General features: G+C 45.4%; 1 protein-coding gene across 4 annotated transcripts in view; it reads left to right on the forward strand.

The window, feature by feature from the left end:
• The window catches only part of LOC149284265 (phospholipid-transporting ATPase ABCA1-like), a 57,028-nt gene that overhangs the window by 15,038 nt on the left and 29,754 nt on the right, over positions 1-12,236 (forward strand). For 3 of the 4 annotated variants that reach the window (XM_089496948.1, XM_089496950.1, XM_089496951.1), the window contains 3 exons: positions 1,557-1,678; positions 2,008-2,199; positions 5,584-5,667. In XM_089496948.1, coding sequence (XP_089353074.1) covers positions 1,557-1,678; positions 2,008-2,199; positions 5,584-5,667 — 398 coding nt within the window. Of the gene's footprint in view, positions 1-1,553; positions 1,679-2,007; positions 2,200-5,583; positions 5,668-12,236 lie in introns of all 4 variants that reach the window. The other variant, XM_089496949.1, reaches the window with a different exon arrangement.

Genomic DNA, 12,236 nt, shown 5'->3' on the forward strand with positions numbered 1-12,236 from the left:
AGTTGAAGGTTCCTTTAAAATAGTTTGCTTCACTAAGCAGCCTGTGTAGACCTTACAGATGAGTTAACATCTCAGGGAGGAATGTCAGTAGCAAAGCACAAAAATAAGGTCCAGTTTTAGGTTACAAGGATCTGAGCAAACGTCTTGGCTGTAGATCTTTTCTGTGACACGTTATATGGAAAGTATGCATGACACATTCCTGCTAAAGGGGAACAATTACATTGGAAGAAGAGACCAACAAATATCTTGTCTGAAAAGTATACTGGGCTCCAGAACATCATCTCCAAAAACTCTTAGTACAGTTACCTACTGATATCATTGTAAAATGTGGTTCATTGCGTATATAAAAACTATTTACTACTACAGCTAATATTGACTAAGCGACAACCCTATCCAGTACCGTTACGGATATTGCACTCCAAAAAGCTTGTAAGAAAATGTGTGAATTGCTTGTGAATTTTTGACATGGTCTACTAGACAAGTCTTTATTGGTCAGATACACAGCTTAAGTGTTTAGTAGGTTTCATCACCTACATAGTTACATAGGCTGAAAAAAAAAAGAAATGCATCCATCAAATTCAGCCTTTCCCATATCTGTTAATTCCTGATGATCCAAAAGAAGAAAAATCCTTCTTTACCCCAGAATGGCAGTCAGATCTCTGCTTGGATCAAGAAACTGATGTGTTAGTGAACATATAAGTGAGTCCACTGTATCTCTTCTTGCCATCCAGTGTCGAACTACAACATCTCGGCCTAGCCAAGAGTGATGGGAGCTGTGCTTTTACCTCCTTTTGGAAACTACCAATTCCCTAAAATAGGAATCAACACTGTGCTCTATGAATTTATGCTAGAGAGCATGGGAAGAGTATTGTGTGTGATGACATACATGTGCACCAGCCCGTAAAAAACCACTCTACTCAAGCAAGCTGTGCTATTGCCCTAAAGTGACCTTATTCTCTCTCCTCTTCTTTTCCAAATCTCTTTTATCTCATGTGAGCCAAAAAGGCCTCAGGAAAATTGGCACAACAGAAATGTTAAGAAGGCAGTTGACCGCCAGTAACCTGGATATTACTTCCAAGATGGAAAAAAGTTTTTTGGGGTTTTTGTTTTTGATAGAGATGCTTCTTTGCCACATTAGTGATGTTCAAAAAGATTTGAAATATCCAAACTCACACTTGTACTGCATGTTACTGCCACTAACAGTCAGTTTATTCTTAAAGTCATTTAATGCAAAATATTTTTTAATTGTAGTAAAAACCTTGAGAGTTTGGTCGGTCTCTAAGGTTGAATTAGGCCTTATGGCTAGACCGAGTCAACCCATGACAAAATTGAAAAGCTGTCTTAGCATGCGCCAAACTAAACAACCCACTCATTGTTTTGTAGTTACATTTCCAGTAGCACAGTGCAGTTGTCTGCTTTATATAAATACTGGTTTGAATAAAATTCACCATCTTTTGTGTTCTTGAAATACAGAGTGGTGTACTGTGTTGTTTAGTCTATATGTGCTTAATGATTGCGTTCACTAAGTAGACAAATGCGTCTCTTTTTGTGGCCAGGTTTGAAACTACGAGATTTTCTAATGGATGATGAGAAATTCACAACGTTTCTTCAGCACAACATTAGTATGCCTTCCATCGTGGTAGAAGAGATAATGAATGCCAATCTCAAGTTGGAGCAGGTAGGACTATACAGTAATGCCATAGATTTCCCAAACCCTTTGAACTGAAATTCAACATAGTGGGAAATTTCCATAGTCTGGTAGTAATAGATTGTTTGAAATTAAATAAAAATGCTAAAATATGCTAAAGCCAACAATGGTCATTTTCAAATAAATATGCTACAAATGGTGGACAATACTTTGGATTGGCCTTTAGGCCTCAAGACTATGTTCCATTGGGGCACTCCTGACTGGCCTGTACCTAATCAAATATATACACACAGTTGTAACCATTTAAGTTTTTGCTTTGAGACACATTGTACTTAACCCATATGGTTCATTTATTTTAGGTCTTGGTGTCTGGGTTTCAAATACATTTAAAGGATCTGTGTAATAGCTCCAGGTTGGCAGAATATGTGACCATTCACAACGAGGATGTGGCAAATCTCAGCCAAGCAGTTATCTGTGCCCTTCCTGAAGAGAAGCTTAATCTCTTGGAGCAGGAATTCCGTTCCAATATTGACCTTCTCAAGCCCATTACAGTAAGTGAACAATATGCTCGAGTTGTTTGCTCAGACATATTCAGAATGGGCAGTAGTCAATACAATATGCCTATTAACGTACAAATACAAATGGCCTGAAATTTTTGTTTTTAAAGGAAACATCGTGTTTAGTTTTGCAAGAAAAAGGTTTGACTTTCGGTACAGTGCATTTGTAAAATGGGTCATCATGGGTATGGCATAGTTGATATCTGCAGATAGAACTAAGATATCTGCAGATGATCACGGTGATGTTACATTAGGTTAAGGCGAAGAAGGGGTGAAACTGGGAGAGCAGAGAGACTGTGAGCGTGTTTCCAAGGTCACATAGATTAACAGTACTTCAGCACGGTGATAAGGCGTAGCAGAGAGGGTTCAGTTCTGTCCTTCGGTCAACATGCAGAGTGTAAGTGTAAGATAAGCTTCGGTTGGTGGAATATATGCTAGCGCCAGGTGCATGGCTTCCTCCCAGCAGCTCCCCATCTACTGACACATCTCATCGTGTTGAGTTCATTAAATTAATACTGCCCTAGTTATTTAGTGGGCAGCATGCCAGGCAGGAAGCGAAAGGCACAGTAATACATTAAAAGTGACAAAAAATGCCATAATAGTTACAGTTTCCAAAAAGATCTCCTTTCCTGTGTGACCTATAGACTCTATTGGAACTTATTCAATACAGCATGCTGCTTTAAGTATTGTATTGATATATAAGATGCCCTTAATAATAGCTCGTGTGAATGAATTCTGTAAATATTTATTGGCAGACACACTTGAAGTTATTTTTGTGCAATGTTGACACCTTGCATTAATTAATGTGCCATGACATGTTATAAGACAGCCATTTAGACCCAAAACAGGATTATATCTGTCTAAATCCACCTCAATTTCCTAACACAATGTAAGCTCTTCTTCTCGTTCTAAACCAGTGTATATGCTGTGTTTTATTAAGGATATTGCTTATTTTGCATTTTGCCCATATTGCCATAGCGCTACAGATTCTTCTGCCGAAATAAATAAAACTAAAAAATAATAATGTGGGGGAGCTGAATACTGGAAGCACACTATGCTGGGCCATGGATTGTTTTACAATAGTAAATAAATGTTTAATATGATGTGAAGATGTCAATTAAATTAATTTTGGGTAACAAATAAATAATAATATGAACTAATGATCATATGAAAATAATCTAGCAGAGAATGAAACATAAATTGAGTGTAAATTTATGAGACACTCTTATCCCATAGCTGTGTTAATCCAGTAGTGTAAATCTTTTTTTTAAAAGAATTGCGATATTAAATACCTTTTTATTATATTTAATCACACAGCAGAGCAGTTATATCCATGTAGTGTGGTTTTCAAGGTATTGCAGGTTTCATTCTATTACTTTAATGCTGACTTTTGTTTTTTACAAGCCTCGGGAAAAATGAACCTAAAATCTAAATGTACAGATCAGCTGCAATTTATTTTTGCAACAACATAGATCGCAGAACAAGCTGACTGGTGTCAAACTAGTCAAATCCAGAAGCTGGGAAACAGAGCACCACCTTGTGTGGTTTATCTTTTGCTGCCGTATGGAAAAATACAAAAAAGGAAATAGTGGAAAAGTAACTGTGATAACTGCAGCATAAGTGTTATGTGATAAAGGCTTTTCACGATGTTACCATTTTTAAAACCAGCTTATTTGTTACTGCTCAGCCACCTCTCTCCTAAATGGGATAGAACATTATTCTACATAAAAACTTACTGGCAAAATGAAAGTGGGGCTTTGTTTAATAAGGCAGTCAGTGAGCAGAAGGTAGGACTATGGTATAAAGAAAATGTTTTCATATTTGGAACATGCTCTTGTATGCCTGAGATCTTCTAGTGTGTTTTCTTTCACACTTTTCAGTGAATAGGCGCTTGGGATATCCAGTTTGCCCAACTTGGCCAAATTCAACAGCTGATCTTTCAGTGGGCACTCGAAAATTTGGTTACCAGCCTTTGTGCATTCCTGAAATGGATGCAAGCTTGGACTGGCCATCTGGCACAGTGGGTCATTGGCCAACTGAGCTCCATACTCATGGATTCTGGCATAGAGCGGCCGCCAGCTGGATATGCTTTGCCCCATGCTGTGACAGCATAAAAACGTAACGTGCAGTCACTCATAACCAGCTGGTCGCCATAATTACAACATTTCTAGTCCAACCCTCTGTTTTTGCTCATGCCACATGATTATAAATCACCCTCTTTATAGTTGTTCTTAGGAAATGTTAATTTTAGGGCTATACAACTTACTGAGTATTTTTTTATAGTAGTCACAAAAGAACAGGTTAAGAGAAAAAAAACTATTATTTGACAGAGGGTTCTGTTAAACCAGTTACTTTTCACATGTTACCCAGAATTCCATTGGGAATATTCTGAGAAACCATAAACATTCTGAGCACTGTAGTTGTTAAAATGAGTATAATTGCATTTCCATTTTATGTCTTCGATGAATGCGTATTTTTAAGGAGTTGATGGCACATTTTCTGCAATAGAAATCATTTGCAGTTATATTGTTGTGTTCAACATTTGACAAAGAAGGGTCACAAGACCTATGACATAACTTTTGTACACACAAGAGTATTGTTTGGATGGGGACGTTTTGCATTTTTATGGAGTTATTCAGTCGTTCAAGGCTTTCAGAGTCTTTGTTCATGTACCAAGCGACAATAAAGCAGTTTTCCAAAGGCATGGGGAACTACATGTCTTTGGGAACGCACAGATCACCATTGTTCCAAATCCGTGTCTTAAAAATACACAGCATTTGGGTGTACGAGGATTACATAACGATGAAATAAAATTAGCTCACAGCTGCGACTTTGAATTATCAGGGGTAACAAAAATGGTTCCAAAAATCATATAGCTGATGCCAAATTGTTTGGGATTTTTTTCCCCAGTGTCCAAGGGGTAACAAAACAAACTCAGTTTGATTTCATGGAGATTGAGGGGTTATGTACAGGAGGGGGGGGGATGTTAACCTGTGTGGATGTTATTTGTGGATGGTGGAGAGAGGAGAGGGGAAATGTAATGGTAAAGAAGGATCAGGAGGGGGAGTGTTAATGTGATATAAAAGTTGATGTGGTATGTGCTTTTGGTAGTTTTGGGGCACTCCAGTAATGCCCATGAAACCCCAGCCGAGTAAATAAAACATGACAGGGTCTGATGGAGTCAAGAACAGCATTTAAATATCAATGCCACAGTGAGCTGCAAGACCGTGACACTATGGAACTCCATGTACAAAAATAGCATGTTGGAACTAATTATGACCTTTCCACAACCTAAATTGAAGGGTTTATTTCAGTGAAACAGAATTATGGTGCACCTTCAAAGTGACCAATGTTTTCTTTTGATTTCCACAAATATAGAAAGAGATGTCGTCAAATTCCTTCCCTATATTGAAAGAAGTAACAGAAAACTTGCTAGAAAGCTTGGGCCAACTTGCACGAGAGGTAAGTAATAGGAACGTTCTTAAAGAGCTGCTGCAGTGCCACTTAGTGGCTGTCTTAAATAAGCAATAGTAGATCATAATGTCTGTTACTTGAACTATAATAATACAAGCTTGGTGATACCTTTATGTTGCGTATCATTTCTTAATTATACAGTTTGTATCTTTTATGCTTACAGTACATTAAATCATAGGCTTCACCAACACTGCATCTGCTTTTGAATCCGCTTTTCTGTTGAGGAACCCCATCTTATTTATGTATGATTGTACAAAGTAATTGTATTTTGTGTAGTACATTTTAATGATTATCAGAGTCTTGCGTGTACTTGTCTGACTTGTATATACCGTGGGATCTTATTGCAGCTGCTTTCTTCATACTGCACTGCTCCCATGTCTAGGCCAGCGAGTATAGAAATGGAAAAAATGTGATTCCTATCTTGCTGATGTGGCTAAATGACTTCAGGAACAAGAAATTGGCAGCCATCCCAGAGTAGGCGTTAACGCGTACTCTGGAGAAAAAGACCTCAGACTTTTCTTTCTATTGTACGGAACACTGTGTACTGTTTGTGTCTGGGCCAACACATAGCCCTGCAACATTTTCTCGTCAATAGACTGAGAACAACGGGAAATGACTCTTTACTATCGCAGTAACATGCAATGACTTTTACAGAGATAAAGTGGTGACATCTTTAAAGTAAACGGATTTTTACATTGCGGATCTGCAATTAAGTTTTATTATGTGAACATTTTAATGTTCGCATTTTATATGACAGAATTAAAAAGTGTGTTTTAGGGGGGCGGGGTGAGCCACGACCCAAGATGGACGCGTAGAGCTTTTGCTCCTCCACTCAGCCCTAACAAATGCTGTAAATTGGCGCACATCCTCACCCTACATCGCCCCTTTGCAGCTGTCTGTGACGGGAGAATGTCCGGGAGGCCCCGCAAGTCCTCCAAGCAGAAGTCAGTACAGGATTTGTTTCCCAAAAAGCCCACGACTCCTGAACCTCCCGTGTCTCCTCAAGAAGACGACTCGAGGCCTCTACCCGATATGGCGACGCAGGCCTGTACTAAGCAGGACATTGCCGACATCAAAGACCTTGTGCGCTCGGTAAAGAGGGATCTGATGGACCACATTCACGCTGAACTCGGCGACCTGAAGCGCGATATCCAGGACATCGGCGCTCGCACTGACACGCTGGAGCGGTCCCACGCCACCCTACAGCGCGACAAACGCAAGATGGCTGGCGACATCGACTCCCTGCAGCAAGAGGTTCTTGCACTCCAGGACGCTCAGGAGGATCTGGAGAATAGATCACGGCGCTCCAACTTTCGGCTGCGGGGGATACCTGAGACCTACCTGGATCTGAACGAGGTGCTCCGTTTGCTGCTCCGCCAACTCCTTCCGCAGTCTGCCCAGGAGGTGTTCCTGGTGGACAGGATCCATAGGGCCTTGCGCCCTCGACCAGGCCCTGCTGAAAAACCCAGGGATGTCATCGTGAGGCTGCACGACTACAACATCAAGGAAGAAGTTATGAAGGCGGCGAGATTAACTACGCTCACGCTCGACAATTTTGAGATCCAGGTGTATGCTGACCTCTCTCCCAGGACCCTGCAGCGCCGCAAGCTTCTCAAACCCCTCACGGATCATCTTCGGGCGCATTCCGTTGCGTATCGCTGGAGGTTTCCGTTCGCCTTACAAGTCCACGCTGGGGACAGGCAAGGATCTTTGCGGTCCCTTTCGGAGGCCGAGGACTTTCTCAAGGCCCTGGCTCTACCTCCGTTATGTTTGGGCCGGAAACGCAGCAGACGGAGCCCGGATGTCCCCGACCCGGGGGATTGGCAGGAGGTTCCAGCGGGTACCCCTCCGTGAGGACTCTCTTCATTCGACGCCACCGTGAGATGTCTCGTCTCAGACTTTTTATTTCTCCTGTTCTGATTTATTTTGCCTGTTTTTACTCTGCCTGTTGCCCGTTAGGCCGTGCCTCTGGTACCCGTACTGCGAGGTTTACGGTGGATGTGGTGTTGTTTTCTTTTTTTTTCTTTTTTTTTTCTTTCTTTTTTCTTTTTCTCCCCCACTTCCGGGCCCTGTCAGCCGGGGGACGCCATCTCGCGCCAGGCCGTCCCTGCCGGGCCTGAGCTGCTAAGCGGGCAGTCTACTTGCCCTTTCCTCATTGCACACGCACACTACACAAGCGCCCTCTTTTCCGGCAGTCTTTTGCACAATGAGGGTGTCATTTTTTTTTGTTTATTTATTTGCTTCTCTTATTTGCCCTTCTCTATCCGTTCTTGCACACACGGCCCCCCACTCTGCCCACCGCTGGACACCGATACGCGGCGCTGTCTGCCGCCTGGGCCTCGTCTGCTCTCCTGCGCCTTCTGTGCCCTTCCCATGGCTCCTATACGCTACACACATGGCCATCTCGCGCCAGGCCGTCTCACGCTGCACATGCGCCCTCTTATTAGTAGGCGGCCTACTGCAAGCTGGGGGTGTCATTACTTATTTATTTTTGTTTTCTTATTTGCCCCTCTGTCCGTTCCCGCACACACGGCTCCCCCACTCTGCCCACCGCTGCACACGGCGATGCTTGCCGCCTGGGCTTCGTCTGCTCTTCTGAGCCGTCTATGCCCATCCCGTGGCATTTTTCGCCCAGTCCACTGGGGGGCTCCTGTACACCACACACACAGCTTTTTTCCCCTTTTTTTTTTATTTATTTATTTTTTTTTTAAATTCCCCCCACTTCCGTGCCCTGCCAGCCGGGAGCCGCCGGCTCGCTCCGGGCCGTCTCAAGCTGCACAAGTGCCCTCTTATCCGGCAGCCCATTGCAAGCTGGGGGTGTCGTTATTTATTTATTTATTTCCTTGTATTCTTATTTGCCCTCTCCATCCGTTCTCGCACACTCGGCTCCCCCACTCTGCCCACCGCTGCACACGGCGATGCTTGCCGCCTGGGCCCCGTCTGCTCTCCTGAGCCTTCTATGCCCATCCCATGGCATTTATCACCTAGTCCACTGGGGGGCTCCTGTACACCCCACACATAGGCTTTTTTTTTTTTTTTTTTTTTTTTTTTCTGCGTTCCACTTGGTGCCTGGGCAGCAGGCTGTTTACACTTGTATTATTGTTTTATTTGTTGATAGTTTCTGTTTTAGCATCTATGGGTGAATGTCCACCGCTGGGGCGGAGTATCCACCTTGATGGTAGTGCTATCTTCTACCCCCGTGCGACCGTTACTGGTCGAGTTACAGCCTGATGGCTCTTCCCCCGGGAAGTTCCTGGTGGGAGGTTTAGTCAGGGTTCAGGGCTGTAGTTTCCATGGACCTTGTGTCCACAATGTGATTCTCTATCTCACTTGTGCCTTATTTTGTACGTTTCTATGCCTATGCTGTTACGCGTCTGTGTATCATTACATGATTATGGCATATTTCCTTGGTGTTTTTCCCTTTGTCCTTCTGTCCGTCCCTCCCCTTTCTTTTTTTTTTTTTATATATTTTTTTTTTTGTGTGTTCCCTTGGACACTCGTCGCCTTCGCTCTCCGGTCCCGACTGCTTTTTTCTGTGAGTGCCCATGCCGCCGGATCAACTTAAGATAATTACCCACAATGTACGGGGCCTCAACTCCCCTCAGAAGCGACGACAAGCTATGCGATACTATCAGAAGCTGCATGCCGATGTTGTCCTGCTACAGGAGACGCATCTTCGTAAGGCCTCCTTGCCCACATACTGGAACAGATCCTTTGGAGTCCACTACCATGCTACACATCCTACTAAGCGTAAAAACGGCGTTAGTACATTCCTGAGAACCTCGATGGGTTTCCAATGTGAGGACGTTTTGCGTGACAAGTGGGGTCGTTACCTCCTTTTGTCGGGACTTTTACATACTACACCTGCAGTCATTCTCAATGTTTACGCCCCGTCGACTCAGTCAGCCTCCTTTTTTCATCGGCTCTCGGATCTACTCCTCCCGTTTCGTAACCACATGATTATAGTAGGGGGCGATTTTAACACTTATTGGGATGCCTTCGTTGACCGGAAGGGTCCGGCTTTGCGGCAGACCTCTTCTCCGGCCTCTAAGCAACTCAGAGACTTTGCTAAAACAGCGGCGATCGTGGATATTTGGCGGCTTCATCACCTCAAGGCTCTGGACTTCACCTTCTTCTCTCACCCTCACAACTCCTACTCGAGGATAGATTACATTTTCCTTGGTCAGACCCTGGCCCCAGCGGCACATGCTTCGCGGATTCACCCTATCTCCTGGTCCGATCACGGCGCGGTGGAGTGTTCCTTCTGCCCTAGGGACTGGACGCCGGGCACGCGCACCTGGCGTCTCGACGAATTCCTGCTTACGGACCCGGGGGTGCTGGCCGAGGTAGTCTCCGACATCACTGAGTTTCATCGCTTCAATGACATTCCGGGCACCGACCCGCAGCTCCTTTGGGTTACCCATAAGGCCTTTGTTCGTGGCTCGTTCCTCCGAATTGCGGCTAGAAAGAAGAAGTTGCGACGCCAAGCCATAGACTCCCTCACCGCTAAACTCTCCTCACTAGAACAGGTCCACAAGCGGACGCTAGACCCCAGTGTTCACCGGGAAATTGTCCAACTGCGTGGCGAGCTAAATGTCCTTTTTAGCAATGACGTTCTACACTCCTTGAACCATACCAAGCAAAAATTCTTTGAGTCCGCTAATAAGCCCGATGCCATGTTGGCGCGCCGGTTACGTGCCCAAAGGAAGTCGCAGAATATCCATAAGATCATTGATTCTAGCAACACTCCCTGGGTGTCACCTAAAGACATTGCTCAACAATTTGCTCTATTTTACGGCACTCTGTATGACGGCAACAAGGCCCCCGGAAACCGCTCCGGGAGCGCTTCCATTCGCCGATTCCTTGACTCGCTGCCCGCCCCGAAACTCTCTGACCAGCAAGTTGACTTTTTGAATCAAGAGATCTCGGAGGATGAGCTACTCGCTGCCATCTCCAGTGTCAAGCCGGCCAAGGCGCCAGGGCCGGATGGACTCCCGGGCTCCTACTATAAGAAGTTTAAATATCAACTTCTGCCGCAGCTGCTACGACTCTTCAATTCCTTCCTGGGGGGCTCTGTTCCCAAGCCTGAACTGTTGCAAGCTAAAATTATTGTTATCCATAAAGATGGAAAAGACCCCTCTAGCTGCGGTAGTTACAGGCCCATCTCGCTCATTAACGCGGATATCAAGCTCTACGCTAAGGTTCTGGCCACTCGCCTGGGCAAAGTCATTGCCTCCATCGTCCACCCTGACCAAGTCGGCTTTATTCCACACCGGGAAGCACCTGATAATATCCGGCGCACGGTCGACCTGATTGACCTGGCATCGCTCACCCACCAACCGGCCATGCTGTTGGCCCTCGACGCCGAAAAGGCGTTCGACAGAATAGACTGGGCTTACATGTGGGAGACCCTGAGCTGGTTCGGCTTCCGCGGTAATATTTTGCAAGGTATCCGTGCTCTCTATGCTGGTCCGACGGCCTCGGTTGCGCTGATGGGCTGTGAATCTCGAACCTTCGACATACTCAATGGCACGAGACAGGGGTGCCCACTTTCTCCCCTCTTGTTCGCTCTCTGCTTGGAGCCTTTGGCGTTGGCTATCCGCCAGCACCCCGATATCACCGGTGTTGAGGTTCATGGTCAGCAATATAAACTGGGACTCTTCGCGGACGATATACTCCTGACTCTATCTCGTCCACTTGTCTCTCTGCCAAACCTGTACTCGGTCTTGACCGAGTTCTCTCAGATTTCGGGTTACAAGATCAACGCTGCAAAATGTGAGGCCTTAAACATCAATTTAGCTGCTGAGACGCAACGGACTATTGCCGCGACCTTCCCGTTCCAGTGGCAACCGTCGTCGCTTAAATATTTGGGCATTCACCTCACCAACAGCCCCCAGACGCTATACGCTGCGAACTACCCTCCGCTCCTGTCGCTGCTACGCCAGGACCTTCGGCAGTGGTCGCAGTACCGCATTTCCTGGCTGGGCCGGATCTATGCGGTCAAAATGAATGCGCTGCCACGTCTATTGTATTTATTTCGCGCCCTGCCGATTGCTGTCAACGCCAGCGACGTTGACTCGTTCCAATCGTGCATCTTCCAGTACATTTGGAATGGCAGGCGGGCTAGGATCAACCGGCACACGATGTACCTACCTAAGGAGCGGGGCGGTTTGGCAGTTCCATGCCTTCACCTTTATTATTTGTCCGCCAGACTCTCGCAGCTGGAGTCTTCTCCGGCTGGCACGCTGCCCTGGATTGACATCGAACGCGCCTGCCTACCTGACCGTCAGCTCCAGTTATGCCTATGGCTTGACCATGATCGGTTGCCGGGCTCTCCGCTTCTTTCTACAATGCAGACGTCCTACTCTCTCTGGAGAAAGGCTAGATTTAAATATCAGCTACGGGGCCGTGTATCCCAACTGACCCCTTTGTTCTTCAACCCCCTCTTCCCGGAGGGTGTGGATACACGACGATTTCGGTGGTGGCTTGAGGCGGGCCTGTGTAGGTTGGGGGCCTTGGTGCGACGGGGGCGCATGCTTTCGTTTGAGGAGATGCTC

The sequence above is a fragment of the Sceloporus occidentalis genome, unplaced genomic scaffold, assembly GCF_023333645.1.
Source record: "Sceloporus occidentalis isolate IW3139 unplaced genomic scaffold, rSceOcc1.0.p SCAF_96, whole genome shotgun sequence".
Classification (NCBI taxonomy): Eukaryota; Metazoa; Chordata; class Lepidosauria; order Squamata; family Phrynosomatidae; genus Sceloporus; species Sceloporus occidentalis.